At 40.3% G+C, this 19,127-nt stretch overlaps 2 protein-coding genes across 3 annotated transcripts in view; both read left to right on the top strand.

Annotated features, from left to right (window-relative positions):
- The first annotated feature begins 1,480 nt into the window (after positions 1-1,480).
- LOC120803055 (ion channel TACAN-like) lies at positions 1,481-11,242 on the top strand. 2 transcript variants are annotated; one of them, XM_040151351.1, is made up of 12 exons: positions 1,481-1,647; positions 4,496-4,614; positions 5,788-5,919; positions 6,214-6,273; positions 6,378-6,473; positions 6,918-7,007; positions 7,368-7,433; positions 8,403-8,464; positions 8,743-8,835; positions 9,611-9,675; positions 9,900-9,968; positions 10,705-11,242. In XM_040151351.1, exons 1-12 carry the CDS (start codon positions 1,570-1,572, stop codon positions 10,816-10,818), a joined length of 1,044 nt encoding a protein of 347 aa, XP_040007285.1. In that variant the 5' UTR covers positions 1,481-1,569; the 3' UTR covers positions 10,819-11,242. The 2 variants fall into 2 exon arrangements, with proteins under 2 accessions (XP_040007285.1, XP_040007284.1); XM_040151350.1 differs by having other exon boundaries at positions 8,740-8,835.
- Positions 11,243-11,783: 541 nt separating this feature from the next.
- The window catches only part of mcama (melanoma cell adhesion molecule a), an 80,285-nt gene continuing 72,941 nt past the window's right edge, over positions 11,784-19,127 (top strand). Inside the window, exons 1-3 of the mRNA XM_040149975.1 lie at positions 11,784-11,803; positions 14,944-15,033; positions 16,799-16,866. The gene's annotated coding sequence lies outside the window, so the exon portion shown is untranslated. The remainder of the gene's footprint in view (positions 11,804-14,943; positions 15,034-16,798; positions 16,867-19,127) is intronic.

The raw sequence follows: 19,127 nt of genomic DNA, 5'->3' as shown, positions 1-19,127 counted from the left end.
AGCAACATATGTCATTCAAACGGTTGTTTCCGTTACAGGTGGCTACGGTCAGGGGCATAGTTTGGGGTTAAACCCGACGAACGGGGCCGGGTCTGCGAAAAGTGGTGTTGCCTAGCAGGCTGAACCCAGGGCAGCAGTTTGTCCGCAGGTGCGACGCGTTGACCGACGGGACGCCTGATTGGACCGAGCGGTTCCAAACGGGCACGTCCGACGAGCAGGACGCCCGCAGTTTCGTAAAGTGCGCCGTCGTTAGCTATGACAAAACCGGAACTTCTACGTGGCCTTTTAAATAGTAAAGTCAAAAGTTGTAAACTTTGAAATGTTGTATATTCATTTCTCTTATTTGTAATTTCACAATGATATGTAAACAATCATAAATAACCGCACAGATTTCTTTAAAAAACCTAAGTAGGGTAAAATTATCTGTGGGGCCTGGTCAAGATGCTGCATGCTTAACTGCAGCACTGAAAAAAAAAAGAACCTCAAGCTTCTTTTTCTTCCCATTTCACAACAGTTACAAATTACACATACGGTCAAATGGTGTTTAATCTCAGTCAAATATGTAACAAAACATAAGAATAACGTTATGGCAACGTATCAAAAATAAAAATCAATTAGCTGAGTTAAGATAATGAACACGGACTTGTAAGATCTGATTGGATAATCAATCATAAAGTCACAGGGCTTGTCTGGAATTGATTCATCACAGATTGCTTTGAATACCTCACTCTGATTTATTGTTAAGAGGAAACGGAAAAAAATCAGCAATTCATGAAATATTTAACCAAGATTAATAAGACTGAAAGGTGTGACTTTCTGTGGGCTTCCCTACACGTTTATACTTTTCAATGTCTGAATTGAATAAGAATAAGAATAAGAACAAGAATAAGAATACATTCGGTAAAGCGGTATAATTAAGAATTGAGTAGTTTAGTCTGTGATATGTTTTTGAACATTTGAAAGGATGTTACACCACTTTTTTTCTCTCTTTTTTTTTTTTTTTTTTTGGTATTTTTCAGAGGCGCAATAAATTTTGCATTTATTTGATTTCCAGTCACTGTCTGTCTCCACTTGACAGTCTGGTACTAAATTCTCCTTATTATATGAATTATCTGATGTGCCTTGACTGTAGCAAAATGTCTTGCAGCAGAATTTTTTTATATATATATTATACACACACACATATATATATATATATATATATATATATATATATATATATATATATATATATATATATATATATATATATTTTTTTTTTTTTTTTTTTTTTTTTAATGTTTAATGTTTTAATGTTTTTTTAAGGATTCAAGCAAATGTAGGCCCAATCTTTATAACTTTTTTTCTCTTGGCTTGGTACTTTGGACACTTCTTACGTGAAATCCTTTGACGTCCGGCCCCAGAACTGCAGTCACCGTAAATACCCGCTGAGCCTTTTATTCTGAAGGCTCGGACAGGAAGTTGTGCTCGTTCGCTGGTGGCGCCTTGACGGGACAGCGGCGCAACTGTTGCACGGCGGAGCTCGAATGTTGCCCAACTCCCGGAGGTGTCCCGGTGGCAGAGTAGAAAATGTTGTGCAGTCCAACGGGTTTCGGCGAATGTCTGCGCGAATGGGAGGATTTAGAGAAGGGCTACCAACAAATCCAGGTAAGTCAAACATGTGTAGCCGAGGGTTTGCCCGTGGAAGTGCGCCCTGCCCGGGTAAGCTAACAGTGGGAGTGAGTAGGCACACAGGCGGCAGTGGGATCCGCCCTCCGCAGCTAAAGGTAACTGTGCTGTGACGGCCAAGAGTCAAAACAATAAACAAAGCCAACGGTACGGTAGACTACAATGTGGACCGCTGTCACCCTGGGGAAGCACCGCACGACCCCTCCCCGGGTCGGTTGTTTTCGCGCACGCACTTCACAGCTTAAACCGGGGGTCCGCGCTGCTCACACAGGTACGGAACCGGATCACCCGCGGAACTTTTGGCGTGCTGTCATTGTGGAGACGGCTGAGGTCTAGCTCCGAGGGCGCCACCGTGGTGACAGGGTTCGCCAAGAGCCCCGGCCCCGCGGCAGAAGCGCCCTCAGTGGGGGCCCGCCCCCCCCCTTCTCGTCCTACTGCAACCCCTGTCCCACCTGTCCAAACTACCGCATCAGTGGGTGAACCCACGCGTCTATGCCGGCCCGCGAGGGTTATCAGTCATGGAGCGTTTGTGCTGCATTCAGGAAAAGTCTGAGCCCTCTTTTCTCAAAACCCTCTCGACAGAGAGAACATTATTTTTTTTTTTATCACAGTTTTGAGGTTTTCCATCATCCCCGGGGCATAAGACAAAGGTGGGAGGCCATCTTACTCCGGCTCCTACACCGAGGGGGGGGGGTTTACTGTTAGCGTATTTCACAATAAAAGACACCCGAATGAGACCTGGCTGAAATCCTGTTCAGCCCTGTTGCAACACAGAAGCAGTGCAATAAAACTTGAGAAACTCAAAGGCACAACCACTATATGTACACAAAGGGGTGGCCCCAGTATTAAAACTGGAAACACAGTATTAGAAGCCGCTACCACTCTCAAACTGACTGACCGGTTGTAATCCAGGAGTCATGCTAAATAATAACCCAGTCTAAATCCCTAAAAGAGTTCTGACGCTGCTGAAGGTTCACTTGCCTCAGTAATGTCTGTGAACGCAGTAGAAGAACGGATCAAGAACACTAAAACAAACTGGTCTGACATTTCAAAAAGTCATCTGTTGAGAAACATTGTACAGCACGAGCATCTAAAAACCGTATAATTTTGAATAATACTTACTAGAGGAGAGACTCTTACATTATTTTAGACACAAGAAATAGTCCGTCAGACTCTTTATTCATCCAACAAGGGAAGTGCTGGACAGTGACAGAAGAAGTATTCAGATTCTAAACTAGCATTGCTGAAATGTAAAAATACTTAATTATAAGTACCTTTTAAAAATATTGTTATTATGTTGTACAGTATACCTGTAACTGTGTATGTTTGCTCAGGTACTGTACTTAGGTACAATTTTTATATACTTTGATTTTACTGGAGTATTTCCATTTTATGCTACGCTGTACTCTACTACATTTCAGAGGGAAATATTGTACTTTTCACTCCACTATTATAATAATAATAATAGTAATAATAATACAGAACAATACGCTATATAAAACCAGTTGTTCCTAATCTTTTTGCCTTTTGCCCTCTTACAAAAAAAGCAGTATCTAGGTGGCGCGCCGCTTATATTTCAGATGTCTTTGAGTTTTTAGCTGTCCCACCTAAGAGACGTTTACCCTTTAAACTTCTCAGATGGTTTCATTTAGATAACTGTTTGAGGCTCAAAGATGTGAAATTATCCAATATTTTACACAAAAAAAGCAAAGATTACAGAAAGGTTTGTTTTTTTTCTCCTTTCCTGCACTTTAATCATCTCACAACCCCTCATATTTATCTAGTGAGCCTTTGGAGGGGGCCCGACAGTTAGGATGGGAACCACTGGATTAAACTGCCTGAGAGTATATAGTATATATTAGTTAAATAAGCTCCACCTCAGCTGCAACAATAAAAGGCTACATCTTAATGCATCATTATTAAGAATCTAAAGATTTAATATACCGTATAATAATATAGTAGTTACAGGCTGAAGGAGAACTTTTACTTTTGATACTTCGATTTTTGCTTCAAACACTTCTGTGCCGATATTGACCGAGATAACAGGTCAGTATTGGCAAAAATACTCAACTACAAGTAACTCAAAAGCATGGTACCCGAGTAAATGTACTCAGTTACATTCCACTATTGGTGCTGGAACGCAAGTGACTTGTCTAGCAGTTTGATTATGAATATAAAGTGCTTGGTTTAATGCATCAGTGCACTCTAAACTCAAAGCATCACTTATTGTGGATGTCAAACACATGATCAGGATTAAACACAGCTAACTGTGCAGCGCTCTCAGCCAAAATCATTGCAGGTCAAATGGTTGGTGGAAAATACTAAGCCTCTGTCTAAATATACCAAAACCGTCACACCTCATCCACAGTATATAGACAAATAATTAACATTCAGTGACCCAGTTGTGGGGGAGCAAGAGGAAGGTTATTATCATTAAAAATATCATTAAAATTAAAGTAATAATTTCAATAAGCAATAAAGTAATGACAAAAGACAAACAATTAAAAAAAAAAAAAAACAAGGTCAATTTACTTTTAAAGAACCAATCTGGTATTTTTGCACATTTTAGGCCATTAACAATAAATCTTGGATTATTTACACGACAGCCCTTTAAAAATAAAATCGCACTGACATCAGAGGATGCCTGCACCCATTGAGCATTATCGTGGAAGATTCACTGGCATCTTTTCTACTTTACCTCTCTACCTTGCAGATTTGTTAATAAGTAAAAATTAAAACTTTGGCACTGCACAACACAACTTTATATCTTCCTCCAGAAGCTTCTCTTTTTTTCTTTTGTTCTTTTTTTTTTGTTTTCTACCTCTAGGACACCCATCGTCTATACAAACAGAAACTTGAGGAAGTGACCAAGCTGCAAGACAGCTGCTCTGGTGCAATCACACGTCAGAGGAAGAAACTGAAAGAGCTCACCGCGTCGCTGGAACAGTACGTATTGATCGGGGATTCATGGCGTGTACCCTGGATGTGCTCAGTAGATTGCTTCAAGGCTCTTTGTACGGGTCTTCGTGTAAAACTTGCAGTAATAAACGTCTTCAGCTGATGCCAAAAAACATCGGCCCACATTTTGGATAGGGCCTAACATTCAATCATCTTACTCACTGCAAAGACCCTGAGCCCAGCTGGCAGTGTTCATGGGGAGGGAGGGGTTTGGTAGAATTTTATCAAATTCAGATTCAATATTGAATCCGTGTATCAAATTCAAATCCTTTTGATTCCCTTAAAAAAATCATATTAGGTTCACTTTAACATTATCAAGTAACAAAAGGCTAAACTAACTACAACTCAAAGACGTCTTTGACCTTTTATTGACTAAGAAGTCAGAAACACGGTAGTTTTTAGAGGCACAACCTGTACTTACAACATGAAAATGATATGAGCAGAATAATACATGAAATGTTGAATTAGATTTTTTTTTTTAAATTCTGTAAAATACTTTAAAATTTAAAGACACTATCCTGCACTTCACAAAATACTTAAGACACTCCAAACACTGACGATCCGAATTCAGAAGTATTGAGCCAATCAGATTAAAATGTTGATGTTTTTCGTTACTGTTTGTCTGGGAGAATCTTAAAATTGAAGTGAGGTGATCGGTTGATCAATCTATTCGTGGCCTTACAGTCTTGTTACAAAGTGACGTGTCTTTTCAATCACAAACAAACCTATGTTGAATAAGGACACCGGCTACAGAGAGCACATTAACCGAAGAGAACAGCCAAACTTTTCATTTTAGCTTTTATGGAGTTAATGACCTACGGCTGATCTAATCTAACTGTATGTTTTCCATTGTTCTTTGTTAATTAAAAAAAAGGGGAGGAAAGATAAAAGGTTAGATAAAAGATTCGTTAGAGTCAGAGCTTAATGAGTCTGAGTATTTTGCTAAACAGGAACCCATTCCTCACTCATGGGTGGGAAGCCAGTGAGGGATTGTGTCCTTCTTTTTACTTCAGGGCAGTGAGAGGGGCCGCATTGCTGGGGACTGCAGAATGGGGCGTAAAATTAAAAATAAATAAATAAATCCACGAACCTTGTGGATGATTGTGTATAAAAGTCTGTGCTGTGTCAAAAAATATGTCACAACGTTTCTTCCCCGATTAGATGCAAACAAAACCACCCAACACCCAAGTTAGGTCCAGAGGATTTGGATGCCATCGCTGAAATCGAGGACTCCATCAAAGACAGAACAAGTGCTTTCTCTGAGATGGAAGCTTTTCTGCCAAAGAAGAACGGGTTCGATTCTGTCATATGATTTATTGTGTGTAGGCAGTTTCGTAATAAATTGTCAGTATTTTTTTTCCAAAGTGCAGCAAACATGTAAAATGTCAAACTGTTCCGAGTACTTGTACAGGCATAGTGATTGTGCATTATACGTTATATTGTGTAACTTCAGTTTGTTGCCGTGTAACAGCTCCGATACATGAGCTGATGAATTTTACGTGAAGCTTTTCACATTTTAAAGAGAAGAGATTATTATAATGTTAAAGATGTTACCGTTGTGAATGACCGACATCTCTTCCTGTGTAGGTTATACCTCACGCTTGTTTTAGGAAACGTCAATGTAACACTCCTCAACAAACAGTCAAAGTGAGTCACGCTGCTGTTCATTTTCCTACGACCCAGAAATTTCCTTCAAAGTTCAGATATGTCGCCATCACATTAATGTAATTTCCCTTTGCTTCACCGAACAGATTTGCCTACAAAGATGAATATGAAAAATTTAAACTGATCCTCACGGTCATCCTCTTCGTGTTCTCCTTCACGTGTCGCTTTTTGTTCAGCTACAGGTAAGCTTTCCCAACACCTTGTTTTATCTTTGCAGAACTCGCCTGAGTGATAATTGTGGCCGTAGTTGTGCACTACCACGGGGAGTGGGAGTGCACAATGAATTCCCAAGTTTATCACGGTGTGTTACAGGATAATGTCGGGTAAAAAAATTCCACTATCAATATACCGCCCAATGTTTTCATATGCATAGCATTACAACATAACATAACATATTACAAAACATTTTGAGAATGAACCCTTTAATTTGATTATCTAGTTATCATGAACAATATGTGGTTGATCAGATCCAGTGTAGAGACTTACAGAGGACTACTGCCTACGCTGCATGGCTGGTGTGAACTGACTGTGGGAGAATGAATGAGTTTGTCGAATTATTTCCATTATATGCAGGAATCTGGTTGTGGTTTATTTCATCATGTGTCCTCTTTGTCTCTTTGTTGCAGAGCCCTTGACGCCCTCTTCAACTTCCTGTTGGTGTGGTACTACTGCACACTCACTATCCGGGAGAGTATCCTCATCACCAACGGCTCAAGGTCTGCGACGAATTTACCGTCTCCACTGTTTTTATTATAATGATAATAGATAAACTGCTCACGTAAAGGCCTCCTCAAGACCTCATAATGTAGGGAGGCACTTTTGACCCCGAGCCTGTGACCCTGTAATTAAGTAGATTCCTCGTCATAACTTCCTTTACATCTTTGAGATCAATGTATGTGAGGCACACTGCCTATAAACATTCTTATAGTGTTCATCAACTTTTCTGTTTGATGTCGTACAGACCTAGCTTGTATCTACACCTAGCATAACATCATAACCTTGCCTATCAGTGTCCCATCTAGCAGTGCTACATGCAGTCCTGTGCCCTTCATTGTCAGTAATCAATGTTGTTTCAGGATCAAGGGTTGGTGGGTTTTCCATCACTATGTGTCAACCTTCCTTTCTGGAGTCATGCTCACATGGTGAGTGGTGTTAACCGTTTTTCTTCAGAGGAAGAGTTTTACACTTTCACAACTGTACAAAATACGAAAGTAATATATTGACTGGTTGGTGTTGAAACCTTCCCATCAGGTCGTAATATCAGAAAAGGAAAAAATATAGTCTTAGTGACAAGTGGGTTCAAATACTCTTGACTTGAAAAGAAAACGAAAGAGTCCTTCACACTGTCCATCACTTGAGCTCACTTTATTAAGACAACATTTCGGCCCCTCAGACCTTCACCAGGCAAAATTCATACAGCCAAACAGCGCCATGCATATAAAGGCCATAGGTTTTCATCTGCGAAAAAAGCCATTATTTAGAGGTCACCATCAACACCTTCCACTATGCATATAAATTAAGGTCAATGAGCTCCTCAAATACAAAAACAAACACTATACTATGCTTTTACAGTTGTTAACATACATCATAAATTCTCCAGTACTGCAAAACATTGGTTCGCATTACAACAATAGCGCCCTCTAAGGACATTAGATAATAAAATCGTTTTAAAAATCAGTCCCATATTACACAAGGGGGCCTATAATTTTTAAATGGTAGAAAAAGGTACTTAAGGCAACCTAAAAATGGGATAAAGAACTACTAATCACAATATTCAAAAACTCATTTTACATCATAAAGGAAAAAAATATAAATATATACAGTGGCAAGCATTTGGAATTTCCTGCATTTATGTATGAATTAGTCTTAAAATATGGTCAGAGGTTCATCTAAATTACAATTTCAAACATTTTAACTATTAACTATTTTAACTAAAAACACCAATCATTTTATTTTTTTTCTCTGTCTGTCAGACTTGATGGCCTGGGAATAAGGAGAAAAAGAAATATTTATTCAGTCAAATTCAAAGCATCATAAACCTTGCCATCAAAATGCTTTTGCTCTCGTCTTGTTTGTGCCCCATCCTAACCGGATGTTGTCTTTGTTCGCAGGCCTGAAGGTGCTCTCTACCAGATGTTTAGGAACCAATTCCTAACATACTGTCTATACCAAAGTAAGAGAATCAAGCTGTGCCCCAATTCCACACTGCATACTTTGTGTACATTACGAAATATACACTATGTACTCATCAGCATAACCAGTGTTCTTGCCTTATAACCCCTTAAAATGAGAGAAAAACTGTCATTAGCCTTCAACATATCAAAGTCTGTTTCTCTGAGGCAAATGACACGCAGTGTACTATATGAATGACATCTTGGCCAACAATTAAGTGATGGATGCACTTGTCTTTCCTGTTTTTTGGTTCTGTTCTCTGCTCTGTTGGCAAAGTAGGCTTTGTCCAGTTTCTCCAGTACTACTACCAGAGTGGCTGTTTGTACAGACTCAGAGCACTGGGAGAAAGACATAACATGGACCTCACTGTTGGTGAGTGCCGACTGAACTGCTGTCAGTGGCCAGTTTGTTAGTGTATATTTAAAGTTGAACGACTCTGGAAAAAATACAGGGAGAAGGGGCTCACATGATCAGCACATAACAGCCTACGTTATGGAGTAGAGGACAAGGGAGGCCGAACAATAACATCAAGACAAAATTTCAATTTGTTCAGCAAATTGGTTTATGACTAAATACCTAAAAAAATAAATACAAATAAAAAGAAAAACTTGTCATTCTCCTCAGCCTCAGCTGTACATTGTGCTTAGTGCTAATTGGCAAACATTAGCATGCTAATACACTTAACTAAGATGGAGAACATGGCATGACATTATACCTGCTAAACATCAACATATTGGATTTGTTATCGTAAGCATTTTGTTTTTAGCTCAAAGTATTTGTGTGCCTAAGTGCAGCCTAACAGAGCCGCTAGACTGGCTTTGGACTCTCAACTGTAATGTTGGTCACCATTATTTTGTTCCTTTTGAGGGATCCTTATCAAAAAAGTTGACAGTACATTATGCATGTAACAAAAAAAATCATCAATATATGAGTTTTTATTGGGGTTTTTTCAAATATCAATATCTCTTATGGGCCATGTTCATCTCTTGTCCTCTTATCTTATGTCGGCTCTATGTTTCACTATCTGTCACGTCTATGTATTCCTCTTGTTTGCAATGTAGTAATACAAGAGTAGTATCCTCTAATGATGATGACAGATTAAGTTCATCTCAGCTCAGTAACTCCTCTCAACTCTCTTGGTGTTCAGAGGGTTTCCAGTCCTGGATGTGGAGAGGCTTGACCTTCCTCCTTCCTTTCTTGTTCTTTGGTCATGTGAGTAGCGTCTGTCTTGATAGTGCTCACTGCTTACTTAAATCAAAGGCTCATAAATTTTTATTTAAAAAAAAAAAAAAAAAAGCATATGGAAATTTGTCATTGCCTATACTGCAGTTTAAAAAATGATGAAATTCCAGTTAAAAAAAAAAACAAAACTGAAAACATCTGGCCAAAGTTTGCTTTTTAGAGCATTTCTGACTGGACCGTTCCTCTTCTTACAGTTCTGGCAGCTTTACAACGGCATAACACTCTTCAGGATGTTTCAGCTCCCGGAGTGTAAAGAGTGGCAGGTTTGTTAATGTGCATTGAGTCATTCTATTCAACATTTAATTGATTAACAAATTTTATGTTCATGTGTCATCATATGCTCAAGCTTTTAAGAAATACAGATGTTAGTAATGTGAACCCCCTACACCAACTGACCTGTCAGCTGGTGGACACAATGTGCCAGAAATGTCACACCGCTTCTTTTTAGATTCATGAACTCGGTCAAATCATAAAACACACAGACATACATACACTTACTGCGGCAATCAACTGAACTCATTCCTGACAATGGTGGAAGGATTTCACCGCCACATAAATCTGTTTAGACATCATAAAAAAAGGGATCCCTCCCACTTCAGGGTCTCGGCTCATAATCACCACATTCAGGCTTTTTCCCCAGTGAACATAATCAGTGATTGTCTATTCAGTGCAAACAAAGGAACTCAGATGTTGTCAAAATGTAAGTAATGGTGAAAAGTGGTTAAAATAGTATTGATGTAATGTAAATAATGTTAAAAACATTTGTTTTGTATATTTTGTAGGCAGTTAAGCTTATATACATGTATCTATATATATCTATACACATAGAAAAAGCTGAACAGTCTCTGGTTTACAGATATGAATACAGATATTTTGATGTAAGTTAACAGATACAGATAGTAGCTTTTTGTGACACCGTCCTTTCTGTATTTAAAATTCTGAGTCGCAAAAAAAAGCCTCTGACCGAGCTAAATTTTTATTTATTCTCCTGCGGTGTAGGTTGCGATGTGCGGCTGCTCTTACATGGTGCTCTTCATGGGAAACTTCTTCACCACGCTGGGAGTGGTTTATCAGAAATACATGAACAACCAGGACAAGACCAAGACCTTATAAAACTGGAATAATCTGTTTATGGAACAGGAAATGTGCAAAGGTACCATAGCTTTAATATTCTCTTTAGAGCTCTTTATCAAAATTATGTTTGTCGTCCTTATGGACCATTTACAGGTACTGCTACTTTTATCAATTTCCTTTTTTATTTCAAGTCCTTTTGATTTCATATTTGCTTAAATGATGTATGATTAGGCCATAGACATCATCACATTGATAGGTCAAAAAAAAAACCAAACTCTGGCAGGTCTTACTAATTAACCGTGTAAGGTCGTTGCAGTAGGATTGTCTGTTTTGGTCAGAGTTGCACAACTCTAACGAGGAAGTGTCAACCATGTTATTTGCATCATATTTATTTGGGGAAATCTACAGTTTGTCGCTCAGCAGCTGCTATGTATTTTAACTTCACAGAAAGTGCTTAATAAAACACTCCAAATCCCCAACTTTTCTTGTCTTCTCTGTTACAGCAGGTAACCTTATGTTACAGGTGGTGGTAGACATTGTATTCATCATGGGTGAATATATTTTTTCTTATCACTCTGATGCAGCTCCTAGAAGCCTTTAGTATGATCAGCTTATTCTGTTACTGTAGCACGAAAATTGAGTATTCAATGTCACAAAATCTTCTTATACATACTATACCAACCTATAATGTGGCTTTGGTACAACCTCATCCTCACCTGCTGTTGTGGAGTGTATGTAGCATACATTTTTAACTTTATTTGGGACGCAAAGCACATTAAAGGATAGACTCACAATTTTCCAAGCCTCTCTTAAAACAATAATATGTCCCGTCCTAACATGATGCCAAATACACTTTTAATGTGGACAGAATCTAACAATACTTGTTCCATGCAAAAATGTACTCCGAAGTCCACCTGGAGCATTTACTGCAGCACTGCATTACATCGAAATGACCACAAGGCGGCGAGCGTTGAATTGCAATGGCTGACGGTGAACACCACGGTCTCTACGGTCACGTGCTGAGGTAAGCGTATTGTGTCACTTCCTGTTGCCGGCTTCTGCGCGACTGGTGGCTTGTGTTTTGCTGCTCTGCCTCTGCCCAGTTAATTTGGTCTATTTTCTTCATTACAGCGGCTAATTACCCGCCGTACGTTTAAGCGTACGTTGGTTCTGCTCAGGCAGCCCCGGTTCTCTCCTTATTTTAGCTATTTCCTCACTGCTTCACAGTTGTTTTACACGCTTTTCAGATCCGCCAGTTACTTTAGCTTAGCAGTTAGCGATGGCTTCTCTCTCTCTCTCCGGCTCACTCTTGCTCGGACTGTCTAATGTTTAGTAATTCATCTGCCTCCTTTAGCGATAATGCGAACTTGTAATAAATGTAGTTTATTTGCAGTGATGGAGGCGAGGCTCACGTCGGTTGGACGCACGGCCCCGCGCCAATGTAAACCAAATCGTTAGCCGCGGTAGTTAGCCAGCCCCCAGTAGCCGACGCGAGCCGAGCCAGCGTGGCACCCGCTCACACCGGCCACAGGGCGGCTGGCTGACTGTCCGACTGACCGTAACGAGAAGCGTAGCCCTGAGCGGATGCCCACGGTTGTCCAGATCTTTTGGGGAAGCCCTGGTCTGATCAGGAGAGCCGGCATACGTCCCGCTTTGGTTTGAGCAGCTCTCATATCTAGAAATCTGACTTGAGTTTAGTCGTAGACCAAGACCATGGAGACCCAGAGTTGAGACCAGGAGGCAGAGTTGCAGTCTTACACGCTTCTCTGTGCCTCCAGTACATCAGTCACCCACCCAAAACCCCATAGAGACTGTGTCGGCCCCACCACCACCACTTAAATTAACTCAGAAATAAGCAGAAGAGTTGTAGTACACAGAAACCTAATAAAACAATAAGACCACCACTGCAGAAGTACAACAAAATAGGAGAATTCAATGTGGACTCTTAAATTAGATTGCTCCAATCCAAAGCCGTATTAGTAAATGATCCAATATCAGATCATCATCGATTTATATTTGGTCTCACTGACACCTGGCTGTGCCGTGATGAATATGTTAGCCCGAATGAATCCACTCCACCCCAGTCATTTTAATGGTCACAGTCCTCAAGGCACCGGCCAAGGAAGTGGAGTTGCAGCCATTTTCAACTCAAGCCTACTAATCAACCCTAAACCTAAAATCAATTGTAATTAATTCAAAAGCCTGGTTCTCAGTCTTACTCATCCATCATGGAAAACTTTAAAGCCTGTTCTGTTTGTTATAGTGTACTGCGCTCAGAGTTTTTATCAAGTTTAGTCCTTGGTACAGATAAAGTAATTATAGTAGGTGATTTCAATCTTCATATGGACGTTGATAATAATAGCCTTAGAACTGCGTTTATCTCGTTATTAGACTCGACTGGCTTCGCTCAGAGTGTAAATAATCCCACTCACTGCTTTAACCACACCCTGGACCTCGTTCTGATTTATGGCATCGAAATTGAACATTTCGTACTCTTACCCCAGAAACCTCTTTTATCGGCCCATTGTTCGATAACTTTTGAATTCCTGTTACTGGACTACACGCTATTAGGCAAAAATGCCTTTTCTAGATGTCTGCCTGACAGTGCTGTAGCTAAATTTAAGGAACTGATTCCATCAGCACTTAATTCACTGCCATGTTACAATACAACAGAGGACTCCTACGCTAACTTTAGTCCCTCCCAAATTGATCATCTTGTTGATGGTGCGGCAGGCTCAATAAAAATGACACTCGGCTCTATTGTCCCTCTATCATTTCAAACCTGCCTCAAGGGCATAAAGACCCGGACTACCAGCAACTTTCTGCTGTTAAACTCAGACAAAACTGAAATTATTGTGCTTGGCCCCCAACAACTCAGAAACACACTATCTAATGATATAGTTACTCTAGATGGCACTGTTAGGAAATCTCTTGAGTTATCTTTGATCAGGAAATGTCCTTTGACTCTCACATGAAACAAAGCAGATTTACATCCTTAGTAGGAATGAAAGAGCTTGGCGTTGAGTGCCATGGGCAGGTAATCAGATCCGTGACCGGAGGGGATAAGAAGCCCAGGGATGGCCCTGGGCAGTTGGGCTGGAGTGTTGGAGGCACTCCGGTGTAGCAGGTACAGCTAATTACTGACACACGTGAATGGATAAAGGAGAGTCCTGCTGTCCCGACCTACTATCCAGCGAAACCACAGCCAAGAGAATGAGCTGAGCAGAATCAGTGGGGAAAGAGGACGTTCTTGGGCTTCATACCTGCATCCCCTCTGTGTGTGTGAGAGAGAGTCCTGGTGGGGGCGCTGTTGCTCGTTTCTGCAGTGATTGGAGCACATAATGCCCAGCTTTAATATGTACTGTGGTCCTGTTATGGTTTTTGCAGTTGGGTGGTGGCGGCTGGGATTTGAAAACATCTTAGTGACTTATAGTGAGTGTTTTTCTTTAACACTGAAGATTGATTTGTCAAGTTTGTTCCATTGTTTCATATCTAGAAAGATCCGGGACACCGCACTTGTTATTTTACTATTTTTCTTCTTTCTTTGCCTTTTGTCTCTGTTTTTTTCAGTTTTTTGTTAACTCAAAAGCATGTGAATCTATTGATATAGCACACAATTGTGAGAATATATTTACATTTTTCTTATTTAAATGTGTATGCATTTGTTGTATTTGTGCCTTTATCTGACAGTGGGTAGTAGAAAGACAGGAAATGTAGGGAGAGAGGGGGAGAGGACATGAAACAAAGGTTCCCAGCTGGAATAGAATTGGGCACGTTGGAGCTTTGTTAAGCACCTCGACCATTTGGCTACCCAGGGTGTATGCGATTATAGAGAAATCATCAATGGATAAAATAATGAGACAGGGATGTCTGTTTTTGTCTAATTCGCCTGATTAAATACCTGAAAAATCAAAGCACCTCATCACACCACTGAAGAAATAACAAATAACTCCGATATGACCATAAATCAGTCCCTTTCAAACATCTGCACCATTGTGGCCCAATACACCCAGAGATATTAAAAGGAGGAATGCCACAGTTTAAACAGAATGGCAGTTAAACAGTACAAATCATCACATTGTCCATCCCAAGTCCTCACACATATATCATCATGTACCCTATTCACAGATGATATGTGTCATTTCATCTACTGTGTATGTACAGGTGTGCCCGAACCCTCACCTTTACCTGAGGAGGACCACCTGGTTGTGTGCATGCAGCATGAAGAACTGGTAACAAGGCAGCAGACGGAGGGTACTGTTTAATGTAATTTTGTGCACAAAATAATCAGTCACCTTATTATGTGGCCAAAGAGATTTTTGACTTTAAATCAAGAGTATAATGTACATAACTGTAACTAGTACTGGTACTTTTCATAAAATGGGCGAGGGAGACGGCTGATATATAACTAGAATTGGTTGTTTAGTTTTAATGTGTAACTTTGAGTTACAACCCCCCAAAAGAGGGGTCAAGGTGATCTTTTTAATTAATCTCTGGTGTCTTACAAGCACATCTGACAGTATTTAAATGGATGACATAATAAAATACAGTATATGTACCGCTCATCCTTTTGAGGGTCGCAAAAGGATAAGTGGCGTATTGTGTTGCTGGTTTGTCGATGCGATAACCAGCAACACAGTGTCAGCCAATCCCAGCTCGCATTGGGGTACACCCCGAACAGGCTGCCGGTCTATCACACGACAAACTGCCATTCACACACACAGGCAATTTAGAGTCGGCAGTTATTTAAGATGCATACAATTTACACTGTGGGAGGAAGCCGAGTACCCGGAAGACACGGGGAACAAATTGCACACCCCCGGCCGGACAGCAGGTTTCGAAACTAGAACCTTGCTGTGAGGCAACAGTGCTAACCACTGCAGCAGCGTGCTGACCCATTTCATGAACCCTATCTTCATCTGTATTAAATTGTTCCACACAACACAGGATTTTATAAGAAAGGAAGACTGAAAAAATTTCAGTAAAGCTGGATTTCTTGGCCTTATGATTTAAACATATCTACAGTGGAGGCACAGTGCCAGAACACAAAGCAGGATGGAAAAAAATTTGCCCATAAGATCAGAGGGAATAATACCTGAAAAATTTAAAATGGAAACCAGCCTCACTTCCAATTTATTACAGTAGAGCTTCCCCCCACCCAAGCAAAAAGTCTTGGATTACTTAGTGCTGCAGGGCCAGTGAGAGCGTGGCTGTGCTGAACAAATGGGACGAGGAGCAAAGTGAATGGGGTGGTAGAAGGGGAAGAGGAGGGCTGGGTATTCTCCCAGCCTGCACCTCTTTCATCTTTCTCATTAAAGCCAGAGCAGTGGGGGCCGTCAAGAATGAGCCCAAGGACATGGGGAATCGGGGACCGAGCCTGAGCCTCGCATCGGGAGGTGGAGAAGGAGGGAGGGAACAGCCAGAGCAAGCAGACGGGCCGCCATGTCAAACCTTCACCTTAAACTTAACCTGCCTCCCTCTGGGACCCAGATAAAGACCTCTTATCTGTGCTCACCTTCTCTCCCAGGCCTGGGAAACACTAGCAGCAGCAGCAGCAGCAGCAGCAGCAAGAAGGGCGAGGGGGGTGTCTGGTTGAGTAGGTCCGAAATGCTCAAGCTTTCTCTCAGATAGCGTATATGAAAGAGAAGGGTTTCCATCTGGGACAGACTGATTAAAAGAGAGGCGAGGAACGGGATTCTGAAGAAAGAAGCTGATCCAGGAGTGGACACACAAGGGTCCTAGATTGAAAAGCCTACAGTGATACTGAAATTTTTTGATTTATGTTGGTGGTGGTCTGTGTTTCATGGGGCTTTTATTCCGGGGCCTTGAAATCTTCTTTTTTCTTCTTTTTAAAAATTTTTTTTTTGTCACATATTATCTGGGTTTTAGAATTTATAAGTAAGAGACCAATTTGATAAACAGTATGATATATAGTATGTGCTTCAGTATGAAATATAGCTTCAGTATGTCAGTTCTGAAGAAATCTAAAGTTGTTTACGTTGACTTTGGTTTTTGCCAGAACTTGCTGACACCAAGGTATCTGAAGTTGGAAACCACTTGCAGCTTCTGACTTGATACATAAACTGAGTGAGTACCACTTTCTGATAGGGCCCCTTTTGTAAACGGTTTATAAGTTGTAATTAATGGCTTTATTAATCTTTGATAAATAATTTCCTAATGTTTTATAGATCACTTATAAGCACTTAATAACAATCACTTTTGGGTTGTGGAAGGTTATGGAAAATCCTCCTCCAGCATGAAACATTTCTGGTCATTTTGGCTCTTTAATTCATCAATGAGAACCCTCCCATGGAGTGTTTGACCACTCATCTTCCAGAAAAGGGCATCTAGACCAAACTCCATTTATAAACCCCCATCAACTTATGCGTAGAATTTGACTAGCAGTTGATAGCTGCTTGCAAAAAACTTGGACTATTACAAACGTAGAGAGAAAACTCAGTAAATGTTAAATTTTGATGGCAAGAACTGTTTTAATTACACTGTTAAGTTCCCATTCTGTTGTTTGAGTAAAAACTCTCTTGCGTCAGTGTGCCTTGTTTAAATAAACAAGGAATATAATAAACAGCTTGCCTGGCTCTGTCCAAAGGTAACAATAATCCACCTACCAGCACCTCTTAAAATCACCGATTAACGGGTCAGATATCGTTTGTTTAGTTCGTACAAAAACCAAATGTGTAAAAACAACAATTTGTGGTCTTATGGGTTGTCATGTGGGTATGTTATTTCTTGGCCAGTGACGGTGACAACAAGCCTCTCCCAATTGGCCGAAAAAAAATCTGTTAATGCGAGCGTGGGAAACTGAATGTTATTCCATTTTCCGTGGAAGTGTTAAAATTTATGCTCTTGTGCAAGCCGATGGAAGAGTGATACCATATTTGGCTTTTTATTGTCAGCTAACGTACATGGGAAATATGAATAGTGTGGGGGTAGGTGGCTGTAGCAACGATCTTACACAGTTTGTGCTGCCGGCAGCCTGCTCCCGGTGTATGACAAGTTTGCCCTTTCACAAGCTTTAAAATAAATTCACATATGTTGACAGAGAAGTCAGTCTTTGGACACATCAGTGACCTGTCATCCCGTGACACAGAGATTTTACCATTGGTCCATTTAATTTCGGTGTGTACCTTACTTCGAATCACAGTGTCGTCATCCGCCCAAATGTCAAAAACCTAAGGGGTGCACCCTCGGAAGTTTTGGATTAATCCAAGCAGGTCCGTGAACATGTCCTAATGCCCATCACCATGTAACTGAAACCATCTGCAGTCAAATCTGGCCGATCAATTCTGGCACACGTCCTGCCTGAGTCTCTGTAGAGGAGAGTGGGAGTCACAGTCCGGACCAGCAACAGCCAGTCTGTAAGGTTTTGGTAGGATGATGATAGGATGATATTCCCAGTCAGAGAAGGGGAAGTGAAACACATGTATATAACTTCAGCAAATGATCCAACAAAATAAGAGTCATATAGAAAACACAGCTCTATGCTCTTACAGCTATGAGGTTCAGATCTTTCCCCACCTCATTAGCAAATTAAGTCCCACGATAGCAACTCCTTCACTCTTGATAAATGAACTGAGTGACAAATTAAATATGCATATTTTATGAAAGGGGAACATGATTACATCCATGTGTTAAATGAGAGCACGAGGAATGAAGAAATCTAAGAAAGAGAGAGAGAGAGAGAGAGAGAGAGCTCTTCATGGCCTGCAGAGTGTGAAAGAAAAAAGAGAATTCATCTTTATTTTAACACAGCTCTTTGGGAGTAACCCTAGCAGGACCCCCCCCTCCACTCTGTAGACCTGATTACACACATTTGCGCTTTCTGGGGGTTTGGACTGCAGGTTCCTATAGCAACCACAGAAAGCAGACAGTAAGGAGCAGACTTGCTTGCCATGTGCCTTTAACATTTTTGCCTCTTTTTGAACCATCAAACAGCATTTTGGAACATGCTATGTGCTGCCAAGTGTCTTCTGCTGCTCAAAACGTTTCTTTGTCAGTTCGGAGTCAGACCTTAAAATTCCAACCAGTGCAGTGCCTGATTGAAAAAAACAAAAAAACGTAAACAATATATCATATCCAATACAATGTAGAGCTATAACCCTGCTTTTATGAAAAAAAATAGCAAAAAAAATTTTCACCGCTTTAACTAACAATGCCAGTAACTTAAATGTTGATTTATTGTATTATGTGCTATATTATATTTCTAATCATACAGACAAAAAATTTGAAACACTGCTTACATTACATTAATCTTGTTGGTGTATTTTCAATATCTTTGGGCTTATATTTTATACAGTACATTTATTTCCAATGTTTCCAACATCCAATGT

The sequence above is a fragment of the Xiphias gladius genome, chromosome 17, assembly GCF_016859285.1.
Source record: "Xiphias gladius isolate SHS-SW01 ecotype Sanya breed wild chromosome 17, ASM1685928v1, whole genome shotgun sequence".
In the NCBI taxonomy this organism is placed as follows: domain Eukaryota; kingdom Metazoa; phylum Chordata; class Actinopteri; order Istiophoriformes; family Xiphiidae; genus Xiphias; species Xiphias gladius.
The sequence above is the reverse complement of the archived record's forward strand: the minus strand, read 5'-3'. Positions and strand labels throughout refer to the sequence as shown.

Coding starts and splice junctions, on each gene's coding strand:
- LOC120803055 (XM_040151350.1), top strand. CDS start 1,570: ATGTTGTGCAGTCCAACGGGTTTCGGCGAATGTCTGCGCGAATGGGAG. Junction 6,274..6,377: donor CTCCTCAACAAACAGTCAAA/GTGAGTCACGCT, acceptor TTCACCGAACAG/ATTTGCCTACAAAGATGAAT. Junction 7,434..8,402: donor TCTGGAGTCATGCTCACATG/GTGAGTGGTGTT, acceptor CTTTGTTCGCAG/GCCTGAAGGTGCTCTCTACC.